The 15,342-nt window shown below is 39.0% G+C and overlaps 1 protein-coding gene across 1 annotated transcript; it reads right to left on the bottom strand.

Moving 5' to 3' along the window:
• Positions 1-12: 12 nt before the first annotated feature.
• Positions 13-13,148, bottom strand: jazf1a (JAZF zinc finger 1a; the record flags this gene model as incomplete). The annotated part of the gene is made up of 5 exons (XM_079485364.1): positions 13-2,559; positions 3,301-3,470; positions 3,854-4,050; positions 4,543-4,615; positions 12,863-13,148. 5 exons carry the CDS (start codon positions 13,146-13,148, stop codon positions 2,413-2,415), a joined length of 873 nt encoding a protein of 290 aa, XP_079341490.1. The 3' UTR covers positions 13-2,412.
• Between the last annotated feature and the right edge of the window lie 2,194 nt (positions 13,149-15,342).

Raw genomic sequence — 15,342 nt, forward strand, 5'->3', positions numbered from 1 at the left:
TTTTTTATTTTTATCATTCTCCTAAGGTTTACGTTATAGCTTGAGGATAAAGACGTCTCTCTCATTCGCTCGCACAAACGCACACGCATTATACATCTCACGTACAAATTGCCTCTGTTCCACAAAACGGTTTCCACAAAAACATACAGTACGAAAATATAATTTCAAAAGCACTTTACAAAAGACTTGCAATACGATACATTCACTATATAGTATATCAAACTCCCTCCAAAATAAATGCATTTGTCACTTTTTACTAGGTTGCAGGTGTAAGAACACATGTGGATCATATCCATCAAAATCATGTTTAACAGGTTGTGTTGTTTGTCACATTCTGAGACCAGATGACATTGTAGCCAAAGTGGGGTACAAATGTGAACTGGTACAGCGTCTAAAAATACACACTTTCTACATATTACAAACATGAAACATGGTAAAAAAAACAAGACGAGTCTCAAGGACCGGCATCCAACACAGTTCTTTATTCAGCTCTGGATAGCTAGAGTATTTGGCATCTAAATAAAGAAACCGTTCAATTAAAACGTCTTCCAAATGTTGTCAGCTGGAAACAATGTTCCATTATATCAGTACATATGACTGATCTGGATATTAGTGTTTAAGATTCTGGTGCACGGGAACAATCTAACATCACTTCAGAACCATGAAAATAGCCAATGTATACTAAACACCATAAACATTTTGTCCAGTCTTAGCACCACTAACATTACAGTACCAAACTAAACTGGTAACACCACTGCATTATGTTAAGAACTTTGGAGTACCAGATCAGTACGTTGGTATATTTAAAAAAAAAAACTATGCCACGTTATCCTTATGTAAGGGTCAACACCATATTGTACATTCCAAGCATCACACCTGGAATTGGGCAGTGCCATTTTTGGTCCAAGTTTTTAAAAGTGACCAACGTTACTAAACTAGATTAGTGGATGGGAAAGCTTGCTTGGTCCTTCTGCGCACCACAAGAGTCCAAGCTCTTCACAGCTTGTAAAGACATATTCTTTTGTAAACCAGGGTATGCTTATTTGGCTGACAAACAGGACCGATGCAAAACTGTTCAAGAATTAAAACTGAGAAAATATATTCAGGCATAGCTATGCATCTGGCACTATCAAACTGTAATACTAACAGTAACAATACAAAGTAATGCTATAATACTTTTGACAACAAAGATTGTAACAGTACGACTACAAGCCAAGAAGCGTCCGTGTCATGCTAGCAAGCCGTAGTTACAAGGCAAGCAGAGGGCAACAATACTAAAAATACCTTTTCGTATACAAACACAACCACAGACATGGTAATCGAGGACAGTCTCAAATGTGTAAATAAACGATCAACAGCAACGAGGCTGACAGAATCGTACAAGCTCAAACTGACAGAAACAATACTGCAAGGCTGAGTATATGAAACAATTTCTAACAGGCACCAAACGGATAGCCAGATGTCCAGATTTGGCAGCTCACCCACGTTTCATTTTTAAACAACAATGGGGGAAAAACATCCTGGCACTTCTGCACTGCTGGCATTACATGGTAAGGCAGAATAAATCTGCCGTTCTTTGTACACTATGCATTTCGAATGCAATTGGAGTCATTCAAAGATCACTGGATTAAATATTGCTCAGAATTCATTTGCGACTGGTATTGAACGCGATCTCCAGGCAGCAGTCTGGAAAAGGCCACATGCAGAGGATTTCATTTAACACGGAAGCTGCTGCATGCATGGAAGCCGCATGCAAACAAAATCTGAGAAGTCTAAGGTTCTGTGTGGAATGTTCTGGAACGGAGCGATCGGAATTCCCATGTTTTCCTGTTTACTGCTTTGTTGGTTTTGAAAGTTGGCAGCTGCGTTTTGACCTGAGATCAATGTACTTCCAATCTGACAATAATATACTGCTCCTCTACGAAGCAAATCAAAATATGAAATGTCAAAAAAGTTCTATAAAGATGAGATAAAGTTCTTGTATAAAAACAATATACATGTTCTGAAAAATATAGAATGTAAAATAAAAAGTTTGGATAATACAACTTAGTTACTAATATATATTTATATATAAACGTGTACTTATAGGCCATCATTTTGTATGTACACACGTGTTTCAACATATCCTTAAGTATGTTTAACAAACAAACAAAATAAAGAAATATTCAAAAATCTATCTGTTCTTCATCACTGGTTGACTAATTTAATGCCAAAATTTTTAGTTTGATGTAGTTAAATAAAATAGCAAATAAAGAATATCTTAAGAAATAATACATGGAATGTGCAAATGTACAAGAATATCTACATGCATATATAAGTCGCACGCAAAGTAAAAGTAAAATGTGAAAAAAATCAGCGTTTGATCCCAGTTTACGCATGATTTATGTAAGGTAAAAAATGGCCTTGTGTGAATCACAGGGGTGGGTGGAAGTTGATGGTGTGATGTCTAAGGCCTTGAGAGGTTTTATAACTTTTCCCACAGCGACACTTGAAGGGTTTCCTCACGCGGATCTGCGTCCTGTGCCCGTTTTTCGCGTGGTACTTTATACCGTTCACATTCTGAAGACGAGAGAAAGTAGAAAGAAGAAAAAGATTGAGATAGTGAAAGAAGGTACTAGAAACAAGAAAGCTTTTCCGTTCCTAGTGGTAAACTCAAGAATATATAAAACAAATACGTTTTGATTAAAGGGGTGGTTACGCAAGATTTTAAGCATGCAAAATTACTTGGCACAGTTCAAAGGCTCAATTGATGTACAAAGTTTAATACTTTGATTAAGATAATGTAGCCATGCCCACAGTTAATTTATTGGCTCAAAACAGAAAAAATGAAACTTCTCTCATCATTTACTCTCCTCTCATTTAAAACTTGTATGACTTTCTTTTTTCTGGAGAACACAAAAGAAGATATTTTGAAGAATGTTGGTAAAGAACAATCGTCGGCCCATATTGACTTGCAATGGTTTTGTATATACAATAAAATTCAATGGGGACACACGATTTTTGGTTATCAACATTTATTCAAAATATATATTTTGTATTTTGCAGAAGAAACAAAGTAATTCAGGTATAAAATGTCAAGACGGTGTAAAATAGTGTAGAAAAAAATTACTCTTTTAAATATCAAATATGTTCTGATTAGCTGTAACCGTGTTGTGTATTATTTTCGCATTCAGTGTGGTCCACCACATTGTTTGTCAAATCTTTTTGCACTTCCCTTTGTATAAGGGTTAAGTAATATGTCAAATATCAGAACAAATGAGAAGTCCTCACAACTATACAAACATATGATGCGTGCAGTACCTTGTATCTCTTCTTGCATCCTGGAACGGGGCACGCGAAGGGCTTCTCATCACCTCCGTTCATGCACATGGAGCTGAGGATCGATTCAGAGCTGATGGCACTTTCTGTGGTCCAGGATTCATCGCTGTCAGAGTCTTCATACTCCACCTCCTCTTCATCACACTCACTGCCTGGGGCACAACAATGAAACTCTTTAAATAGTCATTTATTTGCTTTATATATATTAGCTGATGAAAGGACTAATGAGCACTGAAAAAGCAACTGTGGCCTTTGGTCCAATCCTCTAGCGATTCATTATCATTAGGGTCCTAATATGTTTTATGACGCGGTTAATATTTTTTAAACACAACTGTTGGCTGTAACTAATGGATTTAACCTAATTCAGATTCAACTATCAGTGACCAACCGATTTGGAATTTAAGATTAAGTTTGCTCGAGAGTGGTACAGACATTCAAACATTCTCATATGTTGCATTATACCTTTAAGTTATGACACCGTCTAAACAATGAGAAATGTAATGTCCTCATATATCAACACATACACTCCATTAACCTGTGGGCGTACTGCTGCGAAAGGATGATGAGGGAGTGATGGGCGGAGTCACGGGTGGGGTTAGGCTGCCGTTGCTATGGCGAGGAGGAGTGGCGGTATTGTTACGCGATACACCTCCGGTGACCGATATGGCAATTTTGGGTTGGACTTTCTTCTTCTGAGTTTCTTGCTCTCTTCGTGCTGCCTCGGTCATGAATCTAAACCAAACAAAAATCATGCAACGGTTAAAGACTTAGTGATAGTTCATCCAAAAATGAAAATTCAGTGATAATTTACTCGACCTATTGTCATGTATGAACCGTAGAACACAAAAGAAGATATTTTATGGTTGGTTACCAAACAGCACTGGCCCCTATTCACTTCTATTGTATGGACACAAAACAATGTAAGTGAATGGGTGCCAGTTAACAACATTCTTGAAAATATCTTTTGAGTTCTGCAAAAGAAAGTCATACAAGTTTGAAATCGCAAATTTTCATTTTTGGGTGAACAATCACTTTAAGTACAGCATGTGTCAATTGAAAGCATCATCCCTCTGACCGACCTCCCAAGAAGTGCAAAGTCCACTTCTGCAATGCTAATGGCAACCAATGGAATTGTAATGTGTTGTTTCATTCAAAGTTATCTGTTATAGACATTAAAAAGATAAATAAACATATACAGATAAAACCTTTTTTTAACACACACACCTATTAATGTAGCTCAAAGCAACATATGTGGGCTGCTGCAGTTCCTGCCTCTCTAGAACTCTGGGGTCTGTATCTAAAAGAAAAAACACAAACAGCCAGTTAAATACATGCATGTTATAAATAGATGAAAGACCATTACATATATGCTCACACATTTCGTGCTTACTGTAAGTTTAATCAAACAAGCACCCTTTATGCTCCCGCCAGAGCCAGCCCACCCGCCGCACCGATACCACACTTTTTCCATTCGACTTGTGACAGCAGGCAGCCTCCATTGCCTACGGCGCACCAGGCAATGCTTCAAACGTTTCACTGCCAAGTGTGTGCATATGTGTGTGCACTTCTATTACTCTATATCATGGCCTGAGACTGCCCTCATGTGGCAAAGAGTCTTGGTCTATGGTGACACTGACTGGATTGGGAGTCTTTCTACAACATATGTGCGCACAAGTATATGTTCATTGTAATAAAGCCAATGCTTATCATTTATATTGTATGTATCCGATAAAACATGAGGGTGAAACAGCCGCTAGACACTCTCAAAATAGCAGTACTTTACTTAATTTATAGTATATATGTTATCTGCTTAGAATTTTGATCATTTGAAGTCTAAGCGCTATCATCATATGATAAAGAACATTTACAACATGCACTACAACACTCGAACTTTTCTATCTGAGAGCTGTCATTTTAAATTTGGTTGTACTTACAATGACAAAAACATTTCTTACACTTACTCTTAAATCTAAGATGTGAGTGAATGATGTTAAATGTCAATCAGATCTTAATAAAACAATGATGGCAAAAAACAGGGTTTGCATCGCATGCATGTACACAGTTACATCGGAGTATAACAGGCAGTGTATATAATAGGTCCCATATGTCCAAATGAGGTATTACCCAACACCATTAAGAGCATTCCACCATGTTCACTTAACCATTATTCTCACAACGTCTACACACTCTGTAGGCTTTGTAAAACTTGTCAGATGATTTTGCATTCAAAACTTTTGCCATCCCTATTTCATGCAACTTTCAATAATATTGTTTGCAATTTGACATTATGTGAACATCTTAAATTTTAGAAAAGCTTAAATAATACACATCACATCAATGTGTGTAAATCAAAGTTAAATGGGAAAAATGTAACAAAACGTCTTTATCACAAACCAGTCTATAGAGCGACTTCTATGTGTTTCTGCCTAAATCTCTTCAGAGCACTTTCTAGTGTCTGCGCTGCATGGGATAGGCATTCCTCACCACATAAAAGGACACACACTCTTACACACACACATTTCTGTATCTCAGGTGGTCCACTGAGGTGGTCTTCATCAGTGGTTTATTAGTGTTTCCAAATCATTCTACCTGCTGGTGTGCGCTTTCAGCTTTCAAGCTAAAAATACACTTGTGAGGATATCTGAGATGTTCTTCACTATTCAAAAAATCAGGCAGCATTTTTCATTAGTCTGAAATAAAACAATGAGATGTCCTCACAAATATAGTGAAACAGTGTGTGTGCGTATGTGTGAAATGTGGTGAGTTTAATTAAGTGTGCCAGGTGCAGAAGAGTGTGGGGAGGGCAAAGTTAATGTTTTCCAATTTTATGATTTCCTTTCACCTACAGAATGGAGACACACAAGGTACTTCCACAGGAAAGGTAGCATGGAAACACACACACACACAAATACATCCATTACAATGAATGCCCCAGGGTTAGTTTTCACATTTAGCAAAATCATAAACTTTTAATAATGGCTGTCATAATTCAGTACAAACAAAAAACATCAATACAGCCGCAGGGACTTAGGTTGAGCACCCCGCTTGTACCGACCAGTAGCGGTAATAATGCATTTTAATGGGCCATGACCAGTATTAAATCCCTATGAAATCTTTATGTAGGGCTAATAATACCCAGCCCCTGTGAGGACATTAAAGAACTTTCTCCCATAAACATGCCCTATATTCACAGCCATATCATTAAATCCTCTCCCTATCAAATGTCAATGGACAAATGTACTGCTGTCTTATACAAATTTAACGCTGATTTGAGATCAGATGGATGTAAATTTGACTGAAATGTAACCCTGGAACATTTTCTTGGAATAGAAGGATTGTAGTAGAGCAAATACACCACCGTGTGGTGGAGTACAGCAACGACTGTCACATGTAGGTGATTCTGTTAAGTCTGTGCATATGTGTGTCTGTGTGGGAGTACAGAGAAGCCCTGCATGGAGCAGCCGGGTTTGTTTTCCAGACGGCTAATTAAAAAGCAGGAGAGTGTTTTAATGTGCTGGAGAGCAGCAGGTCTCCGGATGGAGGGAGCCGAGAGGAGGGGAAGAGGGACTGAGAGGAGGGAACGAGGCTGTAATTACACTTCTCAGACCTCAGCAGGATACGCTGTTCCAAACACTTCCGGATGCACATGCAAACTAACACATGCTTACAGGACAGGCACACACATGAAAAGAGAAACCTAAACATTCACGCACACACACACACACACACACACAGAAACGAATGGATTATACACACTAGCACATATTGACAAACACATACAGAGTTTTGGGTGGGACTAGGAAAGCTGGTATAATGGATTTTCCACTGGATCTCACTAATTGCCTCATAAAAGACCTGACGAGTCATTTAATGCAACTCCTGCTCATACTCTCTCACTTACACACACACACACGTATACAAAAAATGAAACAGAGCTGAGCTGAGTTTGTTTCCAAAATGAGATAACTGAGTTTTTTAAATGTTTTTATTATGTTATCATGTTTTTATTGTGTTTTTAGGTATAATTGTTTAAATCAAAACAAACCAGCTGCAGATTGATTGATATTAATTGGAATGCACAATAAAAAACCTTATTTTTGAAAAAACAATAAAAACTCATTTTGTAAATAAACTCTTCAAATTATCCTCTACAGTTAAAAGCTCCTATGTAATGAGAAGTATTGGTTTATTCCACATTTCATAAAACAATAGGTCATGTTTTTACCAGAAAGACACCAATGTTTATAACTTAGTGATATGCAAATTTCTCCATTATATTGCTGAAGTCAAAAACAGCCACAGTACTGAGGATGTATGATACTTTACGATTATTTATTTCTCCGAAAACCTCAAAGCTTTGATATTGTATTATTATACCCTACATTTGTGGCTTTAAAGGAGCAGAGTTGAATGTTAAGTGTTTTCCACACACTTTCCACAAACCAATGTCAGATTTTCTTTCCGTACAAAGCAAGGAAATGTAACAAGCCTGACATCTTCTGGCCACTGAAAGAAACGCAACTTAAAAGAATAGTTTACAGAAGTGACCAAAAGGAGGGTATATTTGCTTTTAATGATCCTACAAGTTCAGATAAAGCATCAACAATCAATCAAAATTGTATTTATATAGCACCTTCAAAACTACATAGTGTACCAAAGTGCTGTACAGTGTACAATCATATACAGTAATAAAATATAAAATACGGTAAAAAGAAAATTATAAATATCATTATACGTCCCTGTTTTATGTTATCACTTTGGTGGTTTTTTTATTTATTAAATGTCTTGTTTTAACCTTTACCCCGTCTGGGTCATCTGTCCGTGTCTCACCCTGGGTCGTGATAGAAAGAGATGGTTCTTTAAAAAACCTTTGACTGAATGGATCTTTGTGGCATCGCTGTGAAGACCTTCGTGCCTCTTAAAATTCTTTAGCTGAGCTGCGTTTAGAGTCGATGCACTAGGCGACAACATACATACAGTGCATCTGGAATTTATTCGCAGCACTTCAATTTTTCCACATTTTGTCATCTTACAGCCTTATTCCAAAACGGATAAAATTCCTTATCTTCCTCAACATTCTACAAGCAATACCCCATAATGACAATGTGAAATGTATTCAAACTAAAAAGAAAGCACGTGTACATAAGTATTCACAGCCTTTGCCATGACACTCAAAATTGAGCTCAGGTGCATCCTGTTTCCACTGATCTTCCTTGAGATGTTTCTGCTACTTGATCGGAGTCCACCTGTTATAAATTCAGTTGATTGGACATGATTTAGAAAGGCACACACCTGTCTATATAAGATCCCACAGTTAACAGTGCATGTCAGAGTACAAAACAAGCCATGATGTTCAAGGAATTGTCTGTAGACCGCCGAGACAGGATTGTAGCGATGCACAGATCTGGGGAAGGGTACAGAAACATTTCTGCAGCGTTGAAGGTCCCAATGAGCACAGTGGCCTCTATACCACCACCACCACCACCACAATTTTCAGCGACAGGAACTGGGAGACTAGTCAGGATAGAAAGATAAATGCAGCAATGTACAGATACATCCTTGATGAGAACCTGCTCCAGAGCGCTCTGGACCACACACTGGGGCGACGGTTCATCTTTCAACAGGAAAATGACCCGAAGCATACAGCCAAGATAACAAAGGAGTGGCTACAGGACAACTCTGTGAATATCCTTGAGTGGCCCAGCCAGAGCCCGATTGAACATCTCTGGAGAGATCTGAAAATGGCTTTGCACCGATGCTCCCCATCCAACCTGATGGAGCTTGAGAGATCTTGCAAAGAAGAATGGGAGAAACTGCCCAAAAATAAGTGTGACAAGCTTGTAGCATCATACTTGTTTTTGAGTATTTTTTTTGAGGAAAATGAATCTAATCCATTTGGGAATAAGGCTTTAACGTGTCAAAATGTGGAAAAAGTGCAGCGCTATGTACACTTTCCGGATGAACTGTACAAAATCTTTAATACTGTATGTTTCAGTAAAAGCAAGAAGGACGGACACTTTTGGCCACTACTGCGTGCGAACCATGTTGTATAAAAGAATTATACACAAACAACAGAACATATAACAATGTTAGACTTATATCTTTAAGCTTTAATTATAAATAAAATATTTTTTAATAAAATGATACTGAAAGTGCTTCTGGTTTAAATCTAGCGATGGTCAATTATTATAGACCACATTTAAAAATACAGGAGTGATATTACAAAACCTTCAGACATGTCTGTGTAAATGTACATTTGTGTTGTATCTAGTCGTGTTTGGTTCTAGATATTTATACTATTACTAACTTGACCATTTACACTCCCAGGCTGAGGTTTTGTTACTTCACATGTGTTGCGTTAAATACTCAAACCATTCATCTTTAATTCAGTTACACTGTGACGGGTTTCACAAAGAGGGGACGGAAAAATCAAAGTAAACAACACACAATATGCTGATAATGTTAGAGGATATGAAACACAGTCTTTAACAAAGCGACTCTCTGTTCTCAGTTGTTTGGGATGATGTCAGCTGTTTGCTACATGCAATTACAATAGATGGGAAACATACAGGGCATGTTTGAACAAATTTCCATCCTCACAAACAACTTTAAATACAGGTCAGGATACCCTGAGCACAGTCTAGTCGACAAGGAGTGAACATGACATAACCCACAATTCCATTTAGCCTAGGCAACTATAAACAGAAATATCATGAACTCTTTGCTGTCTCTGTGAGTATAATGCAATCCTATTTAAATGCAATGGCATGTACAGCAAAGGTAAAGGTTTTGCATCTGAGCTTTGAGGAAACATTAAGATTTTAATCTGCCATTTACAATGTCAAGCCAGCTGTCGGTTAAAAAAATCTATATAATCTTTTATTCTGTATAGAGATGGTTGACAGCAGTTGGTACCATTTCATAACCATCAGTTAAAGTAAATGTGACAGACCTTCCTGGCAGTTAATGTTAAAGGAACAGTTATTCCAAAAAACGATTCTGTCTGCATTTACTCACCCTCGAGTTGTTCCAAATGTGTATACATTTATCTGTTCTGATGAACACTAAAGAATATATTTTCAAGAATGTAGGAAAGCAAACAGTTCTTTACTCAATGGTGGCCAAGAACTTTTTGGTTACAAGCTTTCATCCAAATATCTTTCTCTGTGTCAACTAGAACAAAGAAATGTATACAGATGTGGAGCAACTGGAGGGTGGACCGAATGTTTATTTTTGGGTGAACTGTCACTTTAAGAAGCATCCGCCACAAGGAGGCAATGTTGCTTAAGGTCTTTGTCTGGGGAAACTACAAAACTGATCTGAGGGGTTAACTTCAAAGACAAATAATGTGCCCAAGTGCACAACCATTGTTTTAAAAACTACTTCTGAAATACTTTTTTGTATAAATACTTTTTATTTATTTATTTGTATAAATACTATATTGTTGTTGTTGACTTTGGATTTATTACTTTACAACAGCAAGCAGGACATTGGCTCCATAGGCTAAATTAGATCCTGCATGGAACTTTCTATTGTCCTGTTGGTATGAATATGATTATTGAAAAACAGATTGAAATCAAACCCATTGAAATTTAAATCAAACACTGGCAAACACACTTTAACTGTCACAACAATGGAAGAAGCCGCTTGCATTATCATTAGCTTGCATATAAGCAGCAAATAAAAAGCAAGTGATGACACATTACAAAATGTAACACAGAACAGACTGAGCAGTCTTTCAGACTACTGCGACAAAAAGGTAATGTTGTCTGTTACATTGAGAATACTTGTTTCGTTTCAAGTTTATTTGTCACGTACACAGTTACACATAGAAGCGAAGTGAACATGAAGTGAAATACTTACTATATTCCTGACTGTAATTGTGTAAAAATCTTCTTATGTCAAATAAGTTCAAAGGTCACCTAAAGCCACACATTACTGTCACGCTACTTCTAATAAAAACTTGTTAACAACAGGGGTTTAAAGTGTATGTGGCCATTTTACCTGTTATTATATTTTTATCAATCAAACATTGAACTAATCCCAAAACAACAGTTTACCAGCAGTATCTCTTCGTTTGTTACATGCGTGTGATCTTTTTTAGTTTGTGAAAGACAGAAAGAGTTGACACAACACCAGGACATGTTGACAGAGGCCCTACTGTACATGCTGCCTAAAAATACAGCCTTGTCAACTCCTAAGAGCAATTATACAATCCATAAATCTCCAAACTCAGCAGCAGAAAGCGAATGCTCAATAATTAATGTATTTTGTATCACGTTGTAAAATCTTGGATTTATTAACAACTTTTCTCAAACTGCTCAAATAAATTACAGCATGGGACCAGCACCACCCAATAGGATTTCTATTGATTTGTAGTATTAATAATGGGAGGGAGACTCATCCTCATTGTTGTGCTCATTAAAGGAGGGGCACTGAGGTCAAACCCAAGGCTTTAAAGGCAGAACAGTGACCCCTGAGGAAATCAAGCCAGCTGATCTTTTATGACGCTATACAGTGTCAGAGGGGGGTGCAGGTGTGCTTCATTCTGACATAAGCCTTCCATTATGACAGCTGATGTCACTATGGAAACACGCTTAGTAAAGAGATACCATCAGAAGATCTAGAGCGAGCAGCCCTTTGAAACCCTGTGGGTAAGCACACGTGCGTGCACAAATTGCAATCGCAGCAAAATTACGTACCAGTTAAACATAAACATTCCCACATTTTCCATCACAGAGCTGCAAGACATTCAGATCTTCGCGCAAACAATAAGTAGGTCAACTAACGGTGACTTTATATGGAAACCATGCCACTGATCGTCCATATTTTACCACAAAACGAATTCATATGAATTAATTAAGTAACATTTTATACGGAGTCCAAACGTACATAGAATCGAAAAAAAATGCGTTTTCTTTACGCTATTCCAAGTGTTCTGCTTTGATACTGAAGCAAAACTTATTTTTCACTTAAATGCACGCAAGAAAATGCATGCAATATATTTCATGCATCGTGAAATACATGCAATCATGCATCAAAACGCGTGCAATACATGTTATGAAATGCAAAACGTATGCAACAAAGTTCTGAGAGCAACAGATCAATTCAACTGAACGGTGGTTAATCGTTTAACACTGAAGCCCTGACGTAAACCTGATGTTAGTTGGAAGTGGAAATTTTGCGTGTCTGTCTCCACAAACTGTTAAACACATTAACAGCGACTCATTCCTACAGACTTGACAGACAGCTTGTATACACAGCACAAACAATGGCTCATCGCGGCGAGCGCTGATTACGGTACGCGCGGGCCTAGATCTAACCACAGCGGCGTCTGGGACCCGTGCGAGGAGGGCGCGAACCCGTGCACCCCGCCGCCGCCGCCGACCTGCCCGTGATTCTCGGCCGCTTCATAACCATACCCAAGCTAATGCTATTTACATTGCGCGGCAGATTCGACGCGTCACTACGTGCAACCCGACGCATAGACGCGCCTTTCCGGCTGGTTAGAGGGACAGCAGGCCGAAACCGGAGCGCGACTCACCGATGTGGTTATCCTCGATGTGAACGATGAGCTCGCCCAGGGATTCGAAATGCAACCCGCAACCGCCGAACCGGCAAACGTTGGAGAAGAATGAGGCAGCCGCGACGCCCGTCATGATGGAGGATGTGTCAGCGGTCGTCCGTGAGCTTGCACACCGGCGGAGGCAAAGCTTGTGCTGGATGGGGGTGATCGAATAGCCGGCAGCACGTAGCAGCGGCGGCGATTGCAGCTGGAGTTGTTTAGACGGCTGGCAGTCGATGGGAGGGGGATGGGGGCAAAGCAGCATGACGGAGGAGGAGGAGGGACCGGCGAAACAGACGTGCTGCTGTTCACCTGAGCGGAGAAGAGAGAGAGGAATGTTTGACATAGTTTTGCGACTTCACCAAACGAGACATCACGCATTTAACATAAGATATAAACAGGGCGTCATTTACTTACCATGCCTGGTGTATTTTTAAAGTCTTAAGATGGTTCTTATCCTAATAACAGCAATAATATGTTATGACTGTATATTAAGACCACTATTGGAATGGAAGGGTTGCTGCTAAAAATAATAGGGTCCCATTTCATCACTTGGCCTGAGATGCTCAGGCTTTGGACCCCCAACCCAAAGATCCTATTTAAGGATATAGATGTGTAATAAGTTATTATGGAGGGCCAGTAATTAAGAATACACAATGACTGACAGTGTTATTATGTGGGTGCATATGGCCCTGCATATTTGCACGAAAGTAGACACGGGCAATTCATAGCATCATGATGACATATCTCGAAATTCTACACTGATCAAGAAATTGTCACCTTCCCACCTATTCTGAAATATGACATCGACTAAGAGACAGACACACGAACGGTGCTGTGTTTACAGAGAGCAACAGGAATTTCTATTTGATTAGCTTGTGACAGCGACCATGTGCTGACCATCGCTTGTTAATCAACCGTTAAATCTTCATGTTATAAATGTCCTCTGCCGTTGGTCTGTGTAAATAAGTAAATAAGTGAGAGATGAGTACATGGCAAATATTTTCATAGCAAGCAAGTACTGACAACTGGTATGCAGAAAATAATTTATTTTCAGATTCACCATGTTGTGTTAATGCAGTACATAGATTTGAGCTTACGTTAGAATCAAATTGTACGTAAAAGCTCGCAGACAGCTCTGTGACGTACATGTATGTTTCAGTGCCATTAGGAAAAGCTAGCCAGATGTTGATAAATGCAACCATCTGCCTCAGACAAGATAGATCTGAGCAGTCAATGCCAGATTCTAGTAAATATGACAACATGCCAGGTCAGCTCATTTGATTGAACAACATCAAAGATCTAGTTCCAGTTTTTTTTTAATAGACTGTCAGATATCTTAACACAGTTCCTTTAATTATATCATGAGAGTAAGGTGGATGATGTCATTGTGAGACTTGTGGGTACATGCCCTCTGGTGTATTGTCTGTGTATGTGTATGGATGATTCATGCTCAAAGACGTAGGAGTCAACTAAGGCTGGGGCCTGATGTGACATCAACGCTTCCTGTTTTTTGGGGTTGCTGAGGAAACATCTACTAGCATTCAGAGTTAGATCAGACCAGTGAATCATTCTCTCTCATATCCCTCCCTCCCACAACCACTTTTACATTTAACACAAAAGGACCACACTGATCCGAACCATCCGACTCACCTCACAACATGTGTTAAATGCACAGACCCGAACTCACAAAAAAGGCAATATTGAGAGCTGTCTATCTATCAAATTCAGAAATTGTTCTTTTAACATTACTCCATATGTCCAGTTTCATAACTTCTTCTATAGACATCTGTGGTTTAAAGCAGGTTATTCAAAATGACAGAAAGCAGAAATCTCTCAAACAGTCATCGCTGAAAGTAATTATTAGGATGTATATTTATTTTCATTTATATCCAATTCAGCCTGTCAGAATGACCTGTCTTTTTTCATTCCACCTACTTGACCTGTAGGTAAATCTACGAAATACTTTATTTGTAGATTAATATCCTCAAACATGGCATCTCCAGAGCAACCTGGATAGGTTTTACGTGATTTCTTCAGGTAATGTTAAGGCCAGTTGCCTAGGTTTATGGACGTAACCTCGACCCTGCACCTTGACTGTCATTGTGTTGATCCCGACTGAAAGTGTAGATATGCACAGACACTTTAGATACTTTACCGTCCTCCTTCTCTTCTTTTTATTTACACACGCCATTCGTTCACGGGACCGTCCCGCGCACCGCTCCTGACAGCTGTTGGCGCAGCACGCATCGAGCGAAGCCCCGTCTCCATTTCCCCTCGCTTGCTCAGCACGCCAATGAGCGAATCGAACGCCCTAAGGTGGGCGTAGGCGCGCGGTCTGAGAACCCCTCCCCTTTTTAAAAAGCGGACCGCAATGATTTAGAAGTTCAGGAATCCCACGTGACGTCACCGCGGGGTGATGTAATGCTTCTGTAAATAGATCATATTGTAATCGCGTT

This window comes from Barbatula barbatula (genome assembly GCF_947034865.1).
Source record: "Barbatula barbatula genome assembly, chromosome: 21".
NCBI classification, from domain to species: Eukaryota; Metazoa; Chordata; class Actinopteri; order Cypriniformes; family Nemacheilidae; genus Barbatula; species Barbatula barbatula.